Source organism: Mus pahari, chromosome X (genome assembly GCF_900095145.1).
Source record: "Mus pahari chromosome X, PAHARI_EIJ_v1.1, whole genome shotgun sequence".
Taxonomy (NCBI): Eukaryota; Metazoa; Chordata; class Mammalia; order Rodentia; family Muridae; genus Mus; species Mus pahari.
Genome location: NC_034613.1, coordinates 92,571,620 through 92,587,461, shown reverse-complemented (window position 1 = coordinate 92,587,461; position 15,842 = coordinate 92,571,620). Strand labels below are relative to the sequence as shown.

At 35.4% G+C, this 15,842-nt stretch overlaps 1 protein-coding gene across 1 annotated transcript; it reads right to left on the bottom strand.

The window, feature by feature from the left end:
* Positions 1–2,813: 2,813 nt before the first annotated feature.
* On the bottom strand, positions 2,814–14,877 carry Lpar4 (lysophosphatidic acid receptor 4). Its single transcript, XM_021187801.1, has 3 exons — positions 14,526–14,877; positions 11,352–11,453; positions 2,814–5,108 (listed from the first exon to the last, which is right to left on the bottom strand). The coding sequence occupies exon 3, from the start codon at positions 5,025–5,027 to the stop codon at positions 3,915–3,917; it is 1,113 nt and encodes a 370-aa protein (XP_021043460.1). The 5' UTR covers positions 5,028–5,108; positions 11,352–11,453; positions 14,526–14,877; the 3' UTR covers positions 2,814–3,914.
* Positions 14,878–15,842: the final 965 nt, after the last annotated feature.

Here is a 15,842-nt window from a genome sequence, read left to right as displayed (position 1 = left end):
GCACTGAGTTAGCTAGCATTCAATCCTCCTCTAATATCACACTTTGCTGAAAGGGAATGGGACATAAGCACTCAACATATACAAACTTAGTATAGATTTTGAACAACAGCTGTTCAGAGTTTTATAAGCAACTTGAAAACAAACATTAGCTCTTGTGAGTGACACCATAATGAAGCATCGCTGTTGTAATGCTGACTTGCATTCTTTAGTTATACATCCAGGAATCATAGAACGGGATCATGTGGTAGCTCTAGCATTCTCTGCCAAAAATGATCATGGAGACTATAGTCACAAAGCTCTGTTCCTGTTTTTGATGGCACTTAGTCAGAAATATAAAAATTATTTCCAGGCTGGAAAGATGGCTCAGCGGTTAAGAGCACTGACTGCTCTTCTGAAGGTCCTGAGTTCAAATCCCAGTAACCACATGGTGGCTCACAACCATCCATAATGAGATCTGATGCCCCCTTCTGGTGTGTCTGAAGACAGCTACAGTGTACTTACATATAACAATAAATAAATCTTTAAAAAATTTTTTTCCTCCAAACCTCTAAACTTTGAGCATTTTTGATCATGCCCGAAGAGCACTGACTTGCAACCTCTTTCCATGAATGTACCACCTCTTATGATGCTCAGTGAAAGAAAAGGACTTAGAAAGCCATTATAGCTGGGCATGTATGCACCTATGAATATGACTGGAATATGGTTCCATCATAGCAATCTACTTTATTGCATTCCCCTTCGATTATTCTAGTAATGATGGATGTTAGGACAATACAGCCATTTAAATATCTTAATTATGTAGAGTTCACCCTTGTATTAATAAATATTTCTTTTGCTTACTGTAAAAAAATGGAAAGAAAGGTGCATTGTTGAGGTCCTACCATGAAACAAGGGAAGCTGAGGTTCAGCAGATGACTTTTACTATTTACTGTGGCAGTCCTTTCTTCCCAGCACAACCTCATTGGCCCAGTTTTTACAGTCCTCTGAATTAGTCGCATGCCCTTTCTAAGATGCAAAGCTGACAGAAAGAAGAAAAACAATAGGAGACAAAGGAAGGGGCAGTCATTCACAATTCTGTCGCTGTATTAACATCGCTTCATATATCATTTGCTTACCAGGCAGCAGTAGTTATTTCTGTAGGTGAAATTATTGGAGGGTAAAAAAGCCATGGGGAAAATAAGTGGATTGCATGAAATGTAGCCAATCATGTTAAGGTGAAGCGGGTTAGAATCAGAGAAAGAAAGTAGAAGAAAACAGATGTGAAACAAATAGCTTCTGGTACCATGTTTTTTAAAGACTTGGCCTAGGAGGTAATTAAAAATTACACATTTTAATAAGCTTTTTCTCAAGGATAGGAAGAAGATAAAGAAGAGATATCTTTGGGTGCCCTAAGAATGAAGAATTGAATAAATACATAACTGACCAAAGTATAATACCTTAATAATCCAAATACGTTTTATTATATTTAATAAACATTTAAATGAAAGTTGTAATTACAGCTAAAGGATTACCTGTGCTTATAAATGTAAAATAAATTCAACTTTACAATTAGGTATACATTACAAATTGTTGGTTACATTATTCACATCACCATTTTTTTACTAGCAAGTTATATTAAATATAAAAAATGAAAATTAACCCAAGATAAAGTAAAATATGAAAGAGTAAGCATCATTAAACATGGAAATTATACAAGACACAAATAATTTTTAAATGTATTTCATGTGAATTCAGTTAACATCCAATTCAATGATTTGATACCATAATACTAAAATTTCATAATTTTAACAGATAAGAGTACAGAGTTCACATATAGTTCAATATAAAAAGAGAAAGAAAAAAATACTGAAGGAAACAGCAAGTTTTTATACTTAGATTTCTAGTTTGAACTTACAGTATCTGAACTTCATCTAACTTAACCTACTTTTGTCTAACTGAGCCTACAGCCATATGTATTCCAACAATTACCTTTCTTTGCAAGACAATATAATGCAGTTATTTTTAGGCATTTAAATCATGAATTCATTTTTACTATTGTTCTATTGTTTTAGCAACTTTTTTTAGCTAGTTCTTGACCCAAGTCCAAATTCAGCAGCCTTTAACACTGCATTGCACTAATTTTTAATTTAACTTTTATTATTATTTTTAAGCCTACATGGCACCAGAAAGAAACACAGATTAAGGAATTTCAAGAATTTGCTCATTGTTTTGGAATTTTTTTTTACCATTTTATCCTTGTTTTTTGGTTTTTAACCACTCTTTGGCACAAGTTCAGCAATATACAAGATGTGTTATTCTTGGACATTTACTTGAAAATTCTGGGCATTTTTTTAATTGCCACATTTTGTACATATTATTTAAATTGACTGATGCATATTTAAAGTACATCTACTATATACATCAGAAAAACAACATTTTAAAGATTCTTGTTTGTGTTGTTTAAGTGAGTTACAAAAAGGATTCTTTTATAAATTTTAAAATGATGTTTTTATTTATTTCCTCTCAAACTTGGTGACAGTTGAGCAGGTGCATTTTGATACAAGGCATCATCTCCAAATTGTAGCACTTGGAGTTTTATAAATTATGTATTTTTCTATAATTCAATCCTGTCCCAGACATAATTTTAGCAGATTTATAATTGAATTATGCTAAATTGTTTATTAAAATGGGATAGTATTTTTAAGTTTATAGAACTTTAAAAATAATAAAACAAAGAAGCTAGTGTTAGGAACTATTTTTTTCTTATTTGTTTTTTTTTTCTTTTCTAGTTTTGTGGGGGTTTTTTTTGTTAATTTTTCTTTTTCTTTTTTTTAATGTACACATCTTTTTCAATTAGCTCCCGACCTGAGCACAAATTCAGCAGCACCTTGGCTGCAATGTGCTCCAAAATTTACAGAAAAGAGTATGTCTTTCAAAGTTACAGCTATCTAACCACCACCTCAAAAACTACTAATATAAGCTCTAAGATATCTTGCTGCTACTATTCTATTCACTTACCTTTTCAATTTACTCCTGACCTGGGCACAAATACTATAGCTCTCTGACTGTAATGTGTCCCCAACATTTAACATGAAGAATAAATATTTTCTACAAGCCAATCTCCACTCCCATAAAGGATAAATGAAAATCTTAAGAAATAATATAGTGTTGCTAAAGTTTTTTTTTTAATTGACACTGTTAATTTTATGAGTTTTCCATTTTATACCTGCCAGGCACATAAGTAGCACCTTTCAGGATTAACAATTTCATATGAAAATTCTAGAATTATTTTTAAAAGAAAGTTTTAAAAGCTGACACTAATTGTGGTTATTATATATGTGGAAATGTCTAAATTCCAAATTTCCCACCCATATTCATTCAAACACTACATTTAGGTTTTTAAAATCTAGGTAAAATTTGCCAATCCTTTAAAATTCAACACATTTCTCTTTCTCAATATGTCTTATTAACATTAGGTAAAAATAGTTCTTGTTTTAAAATAAATTCAATGATAATTCAAAAAAGGAAAAAAATACTAGCATATATCAGTAGTAACACAGATATTTTTAAATAATCCCTGAATTTGTTCTATATTTATAGGCCCAACCCAATTACCAAAATTACTGGAATGCCTTTTTTTTTAAGTTTAAAATAACCCCCACATCATTAAAAGTCAAGACCACTGGTCATTTATGTCATGAAAAGTCAACTCAACAGAAGAGTCTGATCTGTTTTGGTTGTTGTAATTAGACTTGACCTATAATTACTGAACAAAACAGAATATGTACAATAGTGTTCAAACAAATGTATCTGACTGTATTTGGTACATTAATCTATTCTCAGTATCATTAGCTTCAATTTGTTTCTCTTATTTATAGCATAGGAAAAAAATCGTAAGAGACACTGTAGCTGAACCTGAAAGACAATTCTGGTATTTAGAAGGTAGATTCCAGCATTAATTCACCACCATTATTTGTTGTTTGATCACTAACTTCCTCTTGGATAGCTGGAAGGGAAGGTTTGGGGGTCAGAGGTGTCTCAGTCTTAAACAGCGACTCCATCCTTATATGTGTATTGATGTAAAAAGACTTCTGAAAGGATTCAAGAGTGAAGTAATAGATAAAAGGGTCAAAGCAACAATTCAGAGTTGCAAGGCACAAGGTAATTGGGTACATGATCTTTGCAAACCTTTCCAATAAGCAATTAGTAATGGCTTGGGAGCGTACCAAGGCATATAAAAAGAGAACCGAGTTGTATGGTACAAAGCATACCACAAACACTGCCATATGCACTGTGATCATCTTCAACACTTTTTTCTTATTGGTCCCAATCTGAGACAATGTTGCAGGCTTGCGGAGGGTTCTAAGCACCACAGAAGAGCAAGAAACATTCAATATCAGAGGAATGATGAACCCGACAACTTCAATGAATATAGTGATCTTGGACAGGTATGTCTTCCAGACACGTTTGGAGAAGCCTTCAAAGCAAGTGGTGGTCGCATTGTTGACATTAGTGGTGGAGAACAAAGAAGCTGAAATACCACCACTGAGGACTAGGATCCAGACTCCAGCGCACACAATGGCGGAATTCCTCCTGGTCCTGATGGTACGAGATCGGAAGGGATAGACAATGGCTAGGAAACGATCCACACTGATGCAGGTGAGGAAGAGCATGCTCCCATAGATGTTGGTGAGGAACGCAGTCCCTGAGATCTTACAGAGGGTGTCACCAAAAGGCCAGTGGCGATTAAAGTTGTAAAATATTTTGAAAGGTAGGGTACAGACAAAAAGCAAATCAGAGAGGGCCAGATTGGTGATGAAAATAGCGGTCTCACTTCTCATTTTCATGCGGAAGCAGAAGACAAACAGGGAGGCACTGTTGGTTATTAGACCCAGGATGAATACAACACTATAGACAGCACCATTCAAATTATACTTGAAGGAATCATCAACAATGCAAGTATTATTGGCAGTTGCATTTCCCAACCTGGGTCTGAGACTTGAATTTAAATCTTGGAATTGGAAGTCAATAAATCTTCTGTCACCCATGGATTTTTTTTCCCAGAGAACCTGCTAGGTGCAGGGGTTCACCACTCTTGAGACAGGGGACCAGTAGAGAATGCTTTCTTCCTATAGGAAACAAGATAGAATGAGTCACCAAATCTGCTTTCCTTCCAAGATTTCTATGGAATAAAATATATTCTGCTCACCCAGGCAAGAAAATATATGTGTTCTATTTGACTTGAGAAGTACTGTTTGATCACATACCACATCTAAATGGCACAACAAAGAGTATATTATGGATATGGCAGAGATCACACAATACAATAAATATATCATTATAGTAAACATAGATAAGTATACATTCCTCAAGGGAATACTTACTAGCTAAGATGCTGCTAATGTTGTGGAATTTGCAGATCCATTTTCAACTTCAAAAATACATTGGAATTGGAAAATGATTTGAATGATACATTCATTTAAACCCAGAAATCACATCTTTGATTCCTAAACCATAATTTTTTTCAAGTTACACAATTTGTACTGTTTGTTCTCCAATATTACTAAAGTACCTTGCCTAATTATTGACTCCTTTGTATATGACAGCAGGTAGGTATAAAGCCTCTAGTGCATGCTCTAGTTAGTTATCAATAAACTATTAAAGCAATTTATTGGTTCACCTTTTAACCTTTTAATTCTAAAGCAGAAGCTCAGAAGACACGATCCCTTAGTTAATTAAATCTGACAGCTAAGATTTTTTTTACTGTTCTACCTTACCACAAAATGGACTCTATTATTTTTGTTTGTCTGTTTTATTTTGTTCTGTTTTTTTAAGAGAGAAAGAATATGAATTTGGGTAGTTAGGGGTGGGAACTGGGGAGGAATTGGGAGAGGAAAAAGAATATAATCAAAATACACTGTATGAAAAATATTTCAAGATTAAAAATAAATAAGTTCCTTCAGTATGTTATGTCACTTGGGCATTCTGAGGAAAAGATTAAAATATCAAACTCATTTCCTTCCAGCACTACATGATTCTATTTCCAGTTATACCCTAAGCCTGATATATATATATATATATATATATATATATATATATATATATATATATTCCTTTTATGTCTCCCACTGCTTGTCCCATCAGCCACATTCATGCCTTCATCTGCTAAAATGGGCCTGCTCAATATCGACTTTTCTCACTAAACACAAATGACAACAAAGTGTAGTTGATTGTGTCCATAACCCTAGACACTTATGACCCAGCACAGGGGAAGGCCAGGGCCAAGTAGTGGGAGTGGGTGGGTAGGGGAGCAGGGGCAGGGGGGAGTATAGGGAACTTTTGGGATAGCATTTGAAATGTAAATAAAGAAAATAATAATAAATAAAATTTTAAAAATCAGAAAAAAGAAAGATCTAAGCAGTGAAATTTATGTACGTTTGAGGCCATCCTGAGCTACAGAGTGAGTTCTAGGTCAGCTTAGACTACATATTCAATCCCTGTCTCGACATCAAAAAAAAAAAAGAAAATCCAAATGAGATGTTAAAATTAAGGACCTGAACAGCTTCTTCATTCTTTGTACAAAATCTGATCTGGCCATTTAGAGGCTTTCTTTCCAACAGTTTAATATATATTAGCCATTAACTCAATTGTCTGTTTAAATATTTAGGTCAACAAAATTTGAAGATACATGTAGAAATCTTACCAACTTTCTCCTGGGTTAATAGCTACTGTTGTCTATTCTGTCTTTCGAATGTTTCAAATAATACACTGTGGACAAGTAACTGTTGAATGAGTAGGAATATGAAATGAAAGTGGCCTTTGTTCACATGATTGTGTTGTAAAATACAAATGGCTGTTTTCTGAAGTGATTCTTTTTTCACTTTTCCCTTCAAGACACCAAGGAAACAAGTCAACAAACACCTGTGTGTATTCTGGAAGGGAGTAGAAATCCACTAGAAGTACAGAGGACTAAAGTCACCTCTCTGAGTGTCCGACTTGAGAAAAACATACATAGCTTGAGTCATTCATTGAAGTACCCAGAGGGAGGGATAACTTCCATAACATGGGGGAAAGCAATAGTGTCATCACTGTACTTGTGTTCCAGTTACAATTATAACTTGCCATCTTGAACTGTCCTTCCATAAGTCTTCATGGAGTCACTGAAAATCATGTTCCTTCTTGGCCATTTCATCATATAGACCTAGTTCAACTTTTCCCCAAAGCAACCCTGATATACAAAAAACAAAGTAATAGTGCAAACCAAGTAAAGTCTAACAGGGGTGCTCCAGATAAGGAATAAATAAAAAAGAGGCAGAGAAGTCAGAAAAAAGATGAAAAAGAATGTGCCAGAGAAAGAAAAACAGAAGTATTGAGAGAAATAGGGTAAGAGAAGGTCAGGAAAACTGAACTTTTTCGAGGCATCTATTTTGTATTAAGAATCTTAGGAGGAGTTCCTTTAATCTCATCCTCACTACTTTATTTTATTCCTTCCATGTTCTCCAGACAGAAGAATGGTTTTCAAGTGCTGTATTTAAAACACTGAAGCCAATCAGCTGAAACAGAAAGAACCTCAAGAATCTCAGCCCATAGTGCTCATAGCTACAGACCCAGTTTTTGTTGTTTATGATTTAATGTATATCCATGGTCACCAATGCAATGGTAGGAAAAACATGCAAATGGCACACTTCTCAATTGCTTCCGTCATTTCATTTACTATTTTAACATTGTTATTATCTAGTAGTCCAGAAGACTCATTTACACTGAAAATACTATTTACATTTTAAAAATCCATTGCTGGAAGAAATCAAGAAAACAGTGAAAGAAAATAATTTCCCATTAAATTAGTGATATACTTTTAAGAATTTATAAGGCTTTAAAACTCAACATTAAGACCAGACTTTATTCATAATCTCTTGCATCTACTTTATAAAGTAAGTACTGCTAGCAACTTTATTTTACTTTACAAAGAATTTCATATTAGAAGGCTTCTCACCTTTTCCCAGAGCCCCCTCCAGCCTTACTCCCTGGTTATAACTAGGCCAAGAATGCCACAAGCTCCCTGGCTATATTTCATTTTGTAATTTCCTAAATTAGTATTCTGAATTGCTGAGTTTTGTATCCTATTTCTACATTCAGTTTTTTCAGAAATAACAATCATTTCATTTTTTTCCTAATTCACATTATTCAAAATTTTAATATTACAAGTAATAACTGCATTATGTTTATGTAGTGCAATGTGATTTATAAATGAATCAATACATATTTATGTTAACACAATATAAGGTGATTAAATCAAGTTGATTGATACACTCATCACCGTACTTCAGAACATACCCCCACAGAACATACCCACTATACCCACAGCAGGCAGTCTGTAAATGCATGACACTTCTACTCTGTTGCTTTGGGTAATCAAAACCTGTGGAATAGAGAGGACCACAGACAAGAAAGCAGTACAGTCTCACTCCTAAAGAGAGAGCATGGGAAAAGTGCCACTATGGCCCTATTCATAGCTCTCCCTTGCTTGAACACACACCACCTTTGCTGTCTAGCAGGGAGGGTGTGGTGTCGGGTCTTAACACAGCACTGGAAGCAGAAAGATCTATTTCTGACTCAGACACAGTTCACTCTGTAACTTGGCTATACTGTTTTCCCTTTCCTGTATAAACATTACCACTGAGCCTCACAGCTAATGCTAGGAAGATTCAGCAGGGCTATGAGTAGTTTGATGAGCTTGCCAGTTCCAGCCTTACCACAAAGGAACACTATAGAAGTCCATTCCTTTCACCCCTGACTAGAAATCTCTATCTGTCTTTCTGGGTATCTTTAACTTTGTATTAGAAATGTATCCTTCTGTTAACTCCTTGTACAACAAAAAAAGTTTCTTCTTGGGTTTGAAACCTTAACTATACTATTTATTCATAAGAGAGCAATCCTGGAAGGGGCTCCCATTGAACCACCTACAATAACTGCAGGTTTTTAAAATAAGAATTGTATTTGACTCTTGAGCTAACTGTAAATAAAAAGTACTCAAGAAACAGGGCCTGTTTTCCTTTTTCCTAAATGTCTAATACACTGTCCACTAAATGTATAGGTCAATACTTGAGTGTTCAAAGAGATAAAGAAAAATAGCCTACATAGTTAATTGTATTTTCTTCTACGAACATAAGACTACTATCTTGTAAAGATGTTTATAACCAATTATTTCAACATAATGGACTAAATGAGGGATCAATATTAGGTAGACATATTTTGATTTATCAAAATGGTCAAAAAGCAGGTCACCTGGAGGTTGGTCAAGAAGAAATTCAAAGGGGCAACAAGATGGCTTAGCAGAAAAAGGTACCTACCACCAAATTTGACAACCTGCGTTCAATCCCTGGGGCTCCATATGGTGGAAGGAATGAAAGAACTAACAGCATTTAGATATGTGCATGTGTGAGCACACACACACACACACACACACACACACACACACACACACACACACACGTGCACATGTTTTCTCTCTCTTTCTCTCTCTCTCTCTCTCTCTCTTTCTCTCTCTCTCTCTCTCTCTCTCTCTCTCTCTTATACACACACACACACACACACATACACACACACACAAACGTATGCACATACAAGCAGAGAGCAAGAGAGACATAGGCAGAGACAAAGAAAGAGAGTAAAGTATAAAAAAAAAGAAATCTGAGAGTAAGGGTCAATAGGAAGAAATAGAAGAGAGAATAATGTGGATGTGAATATGATCAAAGTGTTATACATATCCATGAAAATATCATGAAGAAATTAATCATTTTGTACAATTAATAGACAATAATATTTTATACAATAAAAAATCTGACCATTATTTTTTTAACTCTGACTTCCAGAGCCCATTCAGATAATCCATAATAATTTCCATATTTTTCTCATGCCTAACAATAATGGCAGATACCATGTTTGGACCACTAGACAAAGAAAAGACACGTTTTGGCCTTATAAGGATTATTAAGTACATAGATTATTTCATAACCTGCTAAAATTTCATAAGTTCTGTTGAAAACAAAATTATAAATTCTGGCATAAATCCAATACCCTAGAAAGCTTTGACTTACTTTATTCCTAGCCAAACACAGTTCAGAGTCCAGGAGAAAAAAGCTCCAAAGGCAGAATACACTCAAATTGTCTTGCTTTTCTCCATTTTTAATGAAGTTAGATCAAGTCAGAGTGCTTGTGATTCCCTAAAGCATTTGCTTTTTGTGCTTTGGGCAAAGTTTATGAAAGCTGATACAAAGTAAACTGAAGCCTACTGTGCCCTTGACTATAGCCTTGTTGTAGTGAATCAAATCTAAAAATATATAAATATTATAAAAATAGAATTGGAGACCATTCTGGTGGAGCAATAGGAACTAGGTCCAGACTTCTGTTCCTCAAATTCCTTAAGGCAACAGTGTAGGCAAGTCACCTGCAGCATAGGTCGCTTGCACCAATTGATGTTCCTATGCACTAGTTAATGTTGACCCGTATCAGTCATGTTTTGATACAATTAAAATCTCTTTTAAAGTACCTTATATAGAACCTGATTTTCACTGAGATAATTAAGGATATTCTGTCCCCATGGCCAATGAATCTTAAAACATCAAGAAATGGCAGAAGCTCTAATGTGATCAGAATACACCTTTAGTGACTAAATTCATCATCTTTTTATTTTTTACCAAAAAACTAGTGTTTCCTACTAACCCTTCACCTGATGATACAGGCTGAGCCTTAGGGAATATTGTGGTCTAATGCTCAGTATGATGTGACTAAAGATTGCATCAGAGCTATTGAAGCAGAATTTTCCCTAGTACCTAGTTATAGAGTAAGAAAGCTGTAGAGAATTTACACAATCTAATATGGTGAAATTGTCTAGAGTCTTAAGTCTCAATATCTCATCTTAATAGAAGCCTTACATATTTACAGAACAATATTGGGTATTCTGGAAAGATCTCATTTCCAAATTCTGCAAGACTTATAATGCCAACAGAACTCAGATTTATCCCCGTATACAAACACACAAAGTATAAATCAGTATGAACACAAATTCATTTGCTATGCTAGGATACTAGTACTGATCATAAGAATGAAAACATATCTCACATCTATCTTCTGTCTGTCTGTCATCTATCTATCTTCTATCTATTAATGACAAAGAAGGATTAAGTTAAAGAATGAAGAACATTCATCTTCAACAAAATTGCCTGGATCATAATAAATAACCTTAACACCTCTACTTCCTCTATTTATTCTGGAACTTTGAATCACATGATCTGTAATAATATAAAAGCATCAGTTAGAAAAAAAAGAATAATAAAATGAAAACAAGGTGAAATCTGAACAATGGTACTCACATTAGTTAGTTCAAACCAAACTCTGGCACCAGATTTATCTGAGACTTGGATAATCAATGAATTATCTGGAGGCAGACGATCAGAGTGTTCCTCAATTGAGTGCTGTGGAAGAGAATATCACAATACTGTTCCATAAAGAAAGCTTCTCAATAAACTGTATGCCAAGTTCATAAGATAGATGAAATAATTACGTAATATAAACCAGAGTAAGAGCCAACTTATTTCCAGATGATATTAAATATCTTTAACTTCATAATAATACAACTGAAGATAGCAATTAGTCTCCAAACCTACCAGTGCTGTACACATACTATATTAATAGTATTGACTGAAGCCTAAAATCTGTATGAGTAACAAAATCACTTAAAGGTAACTAGTGAGAAGAGGCCTATATACTCTGATTTCCATCCATTGAAAACTGATAAGTGAATGAAGATTTCTTTGGTGGCCTAAGGTTATATTGGTATGTTTTGTTGTTGTTGTCTTTTTCCTTTTCCTTTCTTGTCCTCTGGTAACATCTGTTATGATTGGACAAAGGAGAAAGGAAGGACGCTTGGGACAACAGGTAAGGGCTCCATTGCTTTGTCCCTATCCTGCAACCCCATTAAATTTCTTTCCCTACAGAACTGTATGAGAAAGGCTTTCACTACTAGATATTTGCATACCTACTGAGACTCCCATGTCTTCATAAAGATTCCTAAACATACCTAACATAGCATCCATGTACACTGAAAATCATAACTGTACAGCATCCTCATATAAAACAAGATAGACATGGTGCTGGAATTCATACAAGTGACACTTACACTTGGATCCTTCTCATTGTAGTACTTGTAACCCATAATTATCTGCTAGTACAGACTAATACCATTCTTACAGCCCACCCTTTTCTGAACAAAAGTTAGCCTAAACTAAAAGCAGGGTGATAAATGGACCAACAACCCTCTGGAAATGATTTTTCTTCACATAAAAAAAAACAAAATAAACAAATAAAACAGACAACTTTAAGTCACAGAGATCAACTTATTACTAAAAAGAATTGATTTCCACTGTCTTCCAGACAGTCATATCCCTGAAATTAAATCAATATTGTATGGTTTGCCTTAAAGGAAGACAGAGATTATTAGCATTTCTTTCTTTCATGGCTTCTTTTTCTTCTTCTTGATGTAGACTATACATGAGTCTCTTTTTTTTGGAATACAAGAAAATTAGAAAGTTAAATAAGCAGAGTTTGCAGAATTGAGATTGATTGGTATCCTCATGACAAGTAAACTGGGACAGTCAGCAGAAGTTATTTCCTAGGCCTCAGTTTCTCTTCACTTTCCATATTGGGCCCTGGCTGCAAAAAAAGCCTTCAACTGGGGCCACAGAAGTGTCTTCACTGGCTGTTCCTGTCTGTCAGTTATTTTCACCTGCTTCTGCTTGTCATGACAAAAAAAAATTAATTAAAAAATAGAAAAGACCAAAAGCCTGGAGTAGAGTCATTAAATTTTATTAGACCCAATGCAATAATTTAAGTTAATATGAAGGTCAGAGTAGTATTAATTATTGCCCAAAGCTTAAATTTATAGAGCAAGGTGACATTTACATCCTAAATTCTTACATTCCTCATGCCCTCATCTTCCCTGTTCTCTGTATTGCCTATTCAATATCAACTTTAATTGTAGAGGTCTCAGCTCTTTAGTCCCCCCTACCTGAATACCTTGCCCTTAAAGTGTGGGGTCAACTGCCCACCCCAGAATAGAACTCTGCACAATAAAGACTATTTATGCACTGTTCTTATCAGTTGTTTATCCCCTAAAAGCTGAAAATGGATTCTCAGAGCTGAGTGGCCTTTTATGAAGTTCCCAATTTTTAGTACCAATATTGACAATTACAGGGCTTTTTTTTTTTGATTCCCCACTCCAGAGTGCCAAGAACAGACTGTATGTGATGACAGACAGAGAATAAAAGGCAGTGACCAAATCCCAACAAGAGCAACAAAACCTCAGTGCCTTTTCTCCCACAAAGGGAATTGAATAGATTAAACTTTGTCTAAGCCTGGCTTGAGTGGTGCTATGAGGCATCCTCCCAGTCCTCCCTTTAACTTAGAGAATACACATTCTGAAAGGCTGCCCTGATGGTTCCAAAAGGGCTTTCATTCACATCTCTGATTGGCAGCCAGGAGGTGCTTTAGAATGTAGGAACCATGAGGTTTATCAGCTGAGCTCATCCTTCACAAGAATGCAACTTCTCCTTTGCAACAAGGCAAAGGGATTTATAATCTATTTTTGTTGGGCCAAGCTGTTGGGATTTTGTTCTGAAAAATAAACATGTGAAAAAGCCACTGGATAACTTTGATTATAAGTTACTATTGAGGCTTTTATATTACTCAAAGAAAAGAAAGCAGCAAAGTGAATAACATCATCAAGCTTTTTGACATACTCAAATTTTTTCAATTTCTCTGGTATTTTCCCCCCACAAAAATCATGATAAATTACATTGCTATATTTGCTTCCAAAACAGAAATTACCTAGCATACATTACTAATTAATTCAACAAGTCTTTTCACTAAAAATATTTAAAATATTCATAATATGCAAGAAGAGAATTTTAAACATGTCACATTGTGTTGCATTTACATGGCAAATAGCAAGTGATTTCACAAATAATAGAAAATTCTATCTATGCTAGAATTAAGTTTTCATTCAAACATGATTCCTTTATGGGCAGTTCATGAATTATTCAATACAGCAAATGTCACATTCTCCATAAATCAATTAAGCATCAAAGGCATGTAGTGTATAGTTTTACTAGAAGAAACCTCATCATAATAAAAGCCACGTTAGCTCACAATCTTTTGTAAACCAAAGAAATATAATGCTAGCCAAAAGACTTTCTAACTTATTCTACCCTGTGATTTTGAATCAGCTCTTTAGGACTGTGTTTACATAAAACAACAGCCTGAAAATCCTGTCTCTCTTCCACTGAAACAGTATTTATTGCCAAAACAATAGAAATTCTTGGTTTTATTTTTTTTTTTACCATTCAACACGATGATCCTTGTTCAGTACTTCAGAGCTGAAGTCTAACTTCTTTTCCCAAACACTCAAAGCATCAGCGTTTCGATTGAAGTTTCTTACACCATCCCCCACCCCCAAACGCCAAAATCAAATCTTTCTCAAAGAGACTTACCCCAAGAAAGAGTGTGCTAGATGAGAGAATGTGCTCATGCCTGTAGATAGTTAGCTAATAAAAATGTAAACTGGCAACTCGCACTTTGGAAGCGCATATTTTTATCCATAAAAAAACAAAACAAAACAAAAAACAAAAAAACAGGGAAAGGTTAGCCCAGCCCAAAAAGAGCAGACTCTGGGCTGCCGCAGCTCCTTACTGCAAACCGCTCATTCTGAAAATGTGAGCTTATTTACATTTATCTCTTTCCCTTTGTTAAGGACTAGCCCTCTTTAATGCTGTAGCCCGCATGCCTTTAACAAACAGGACACAAGAAAAGGCCCAAAGTCCTTGCTGGAGCCGAGGGCCGCCGGGGGAACTCTTGGGGGTCTCAATAGGAAATGCTTTTCATTGGATAAGGAGGCATTATTAGGAGCCGTGATCCCGCCCAATCCCCTGTGCTTCATAGTTCCCTTAGTCACCAATCGCTGGACTGAAGAAGTTTTTCCTTAAAGAGCATTGCCCAGGAAAAGCAGTTTCACAGTCAAGAATTAGTGGCTTAAGTGCCACTTGACAATATAAAAAGTGTCTTTCCTGACCAATTAATTCACAGAGAAAGCTTGTCTGCCTGTCTTTGCAGCAGGACCGCTACCCTCTTACAATTCTAATGAGAAGGAGGAGGAGACAAAACTCCAAACTGGGAGGAGCAGTCCTGTTTTCTCCTAAGTTTTTTTTTTAAAACAATCACAAAAAATAGTAAGAATTAAGGAGAGGGCAGGGGGAAAGGCAAAAGAAACAGGAAATACACGGTTATCACAGTTTGCATAAATGAATTTCTGTCACTCTCCAAAACAAAATTCAATTCAATACCATAGTCACTTACTTAAGCCAGAAAAAAAAATGCCTTCAGACTGTTCTAGTGGAGTTGTGCCTGGGTCCCAGAGCTATAACACTCGCCTTACATGATCCAGGCAGTGCTGTGTAGCAAAAGGAGAACCATTTCTCTTAAATAACTGCATGGCGGGAAGTGTAATTACCATGAAATTTTCAGAGGTTTACTGAAAGTAAATAGTTCAGATGCAATTTGTTCATAGAGAGCCCTTACGTTCTACTCTATCCCACGTTTGCCCTAGACAAGCTCTGAACCTTATAGGTGGACTGCCTTGGTCAACGACACTGCTTCCCCCTTGGCCTCCAGTTTTCTTTCTTCTCCCTGTCCCTGATCTGAGTTTGTTGTGGAAACTTCCCTTTTGTAACAGCCATTGCTAGCCTTTCCCTACTACCAGCAACTCCTCCCCTTGCCCACCCCTTTCTCCTCTACCTGCACACACTGCCAAC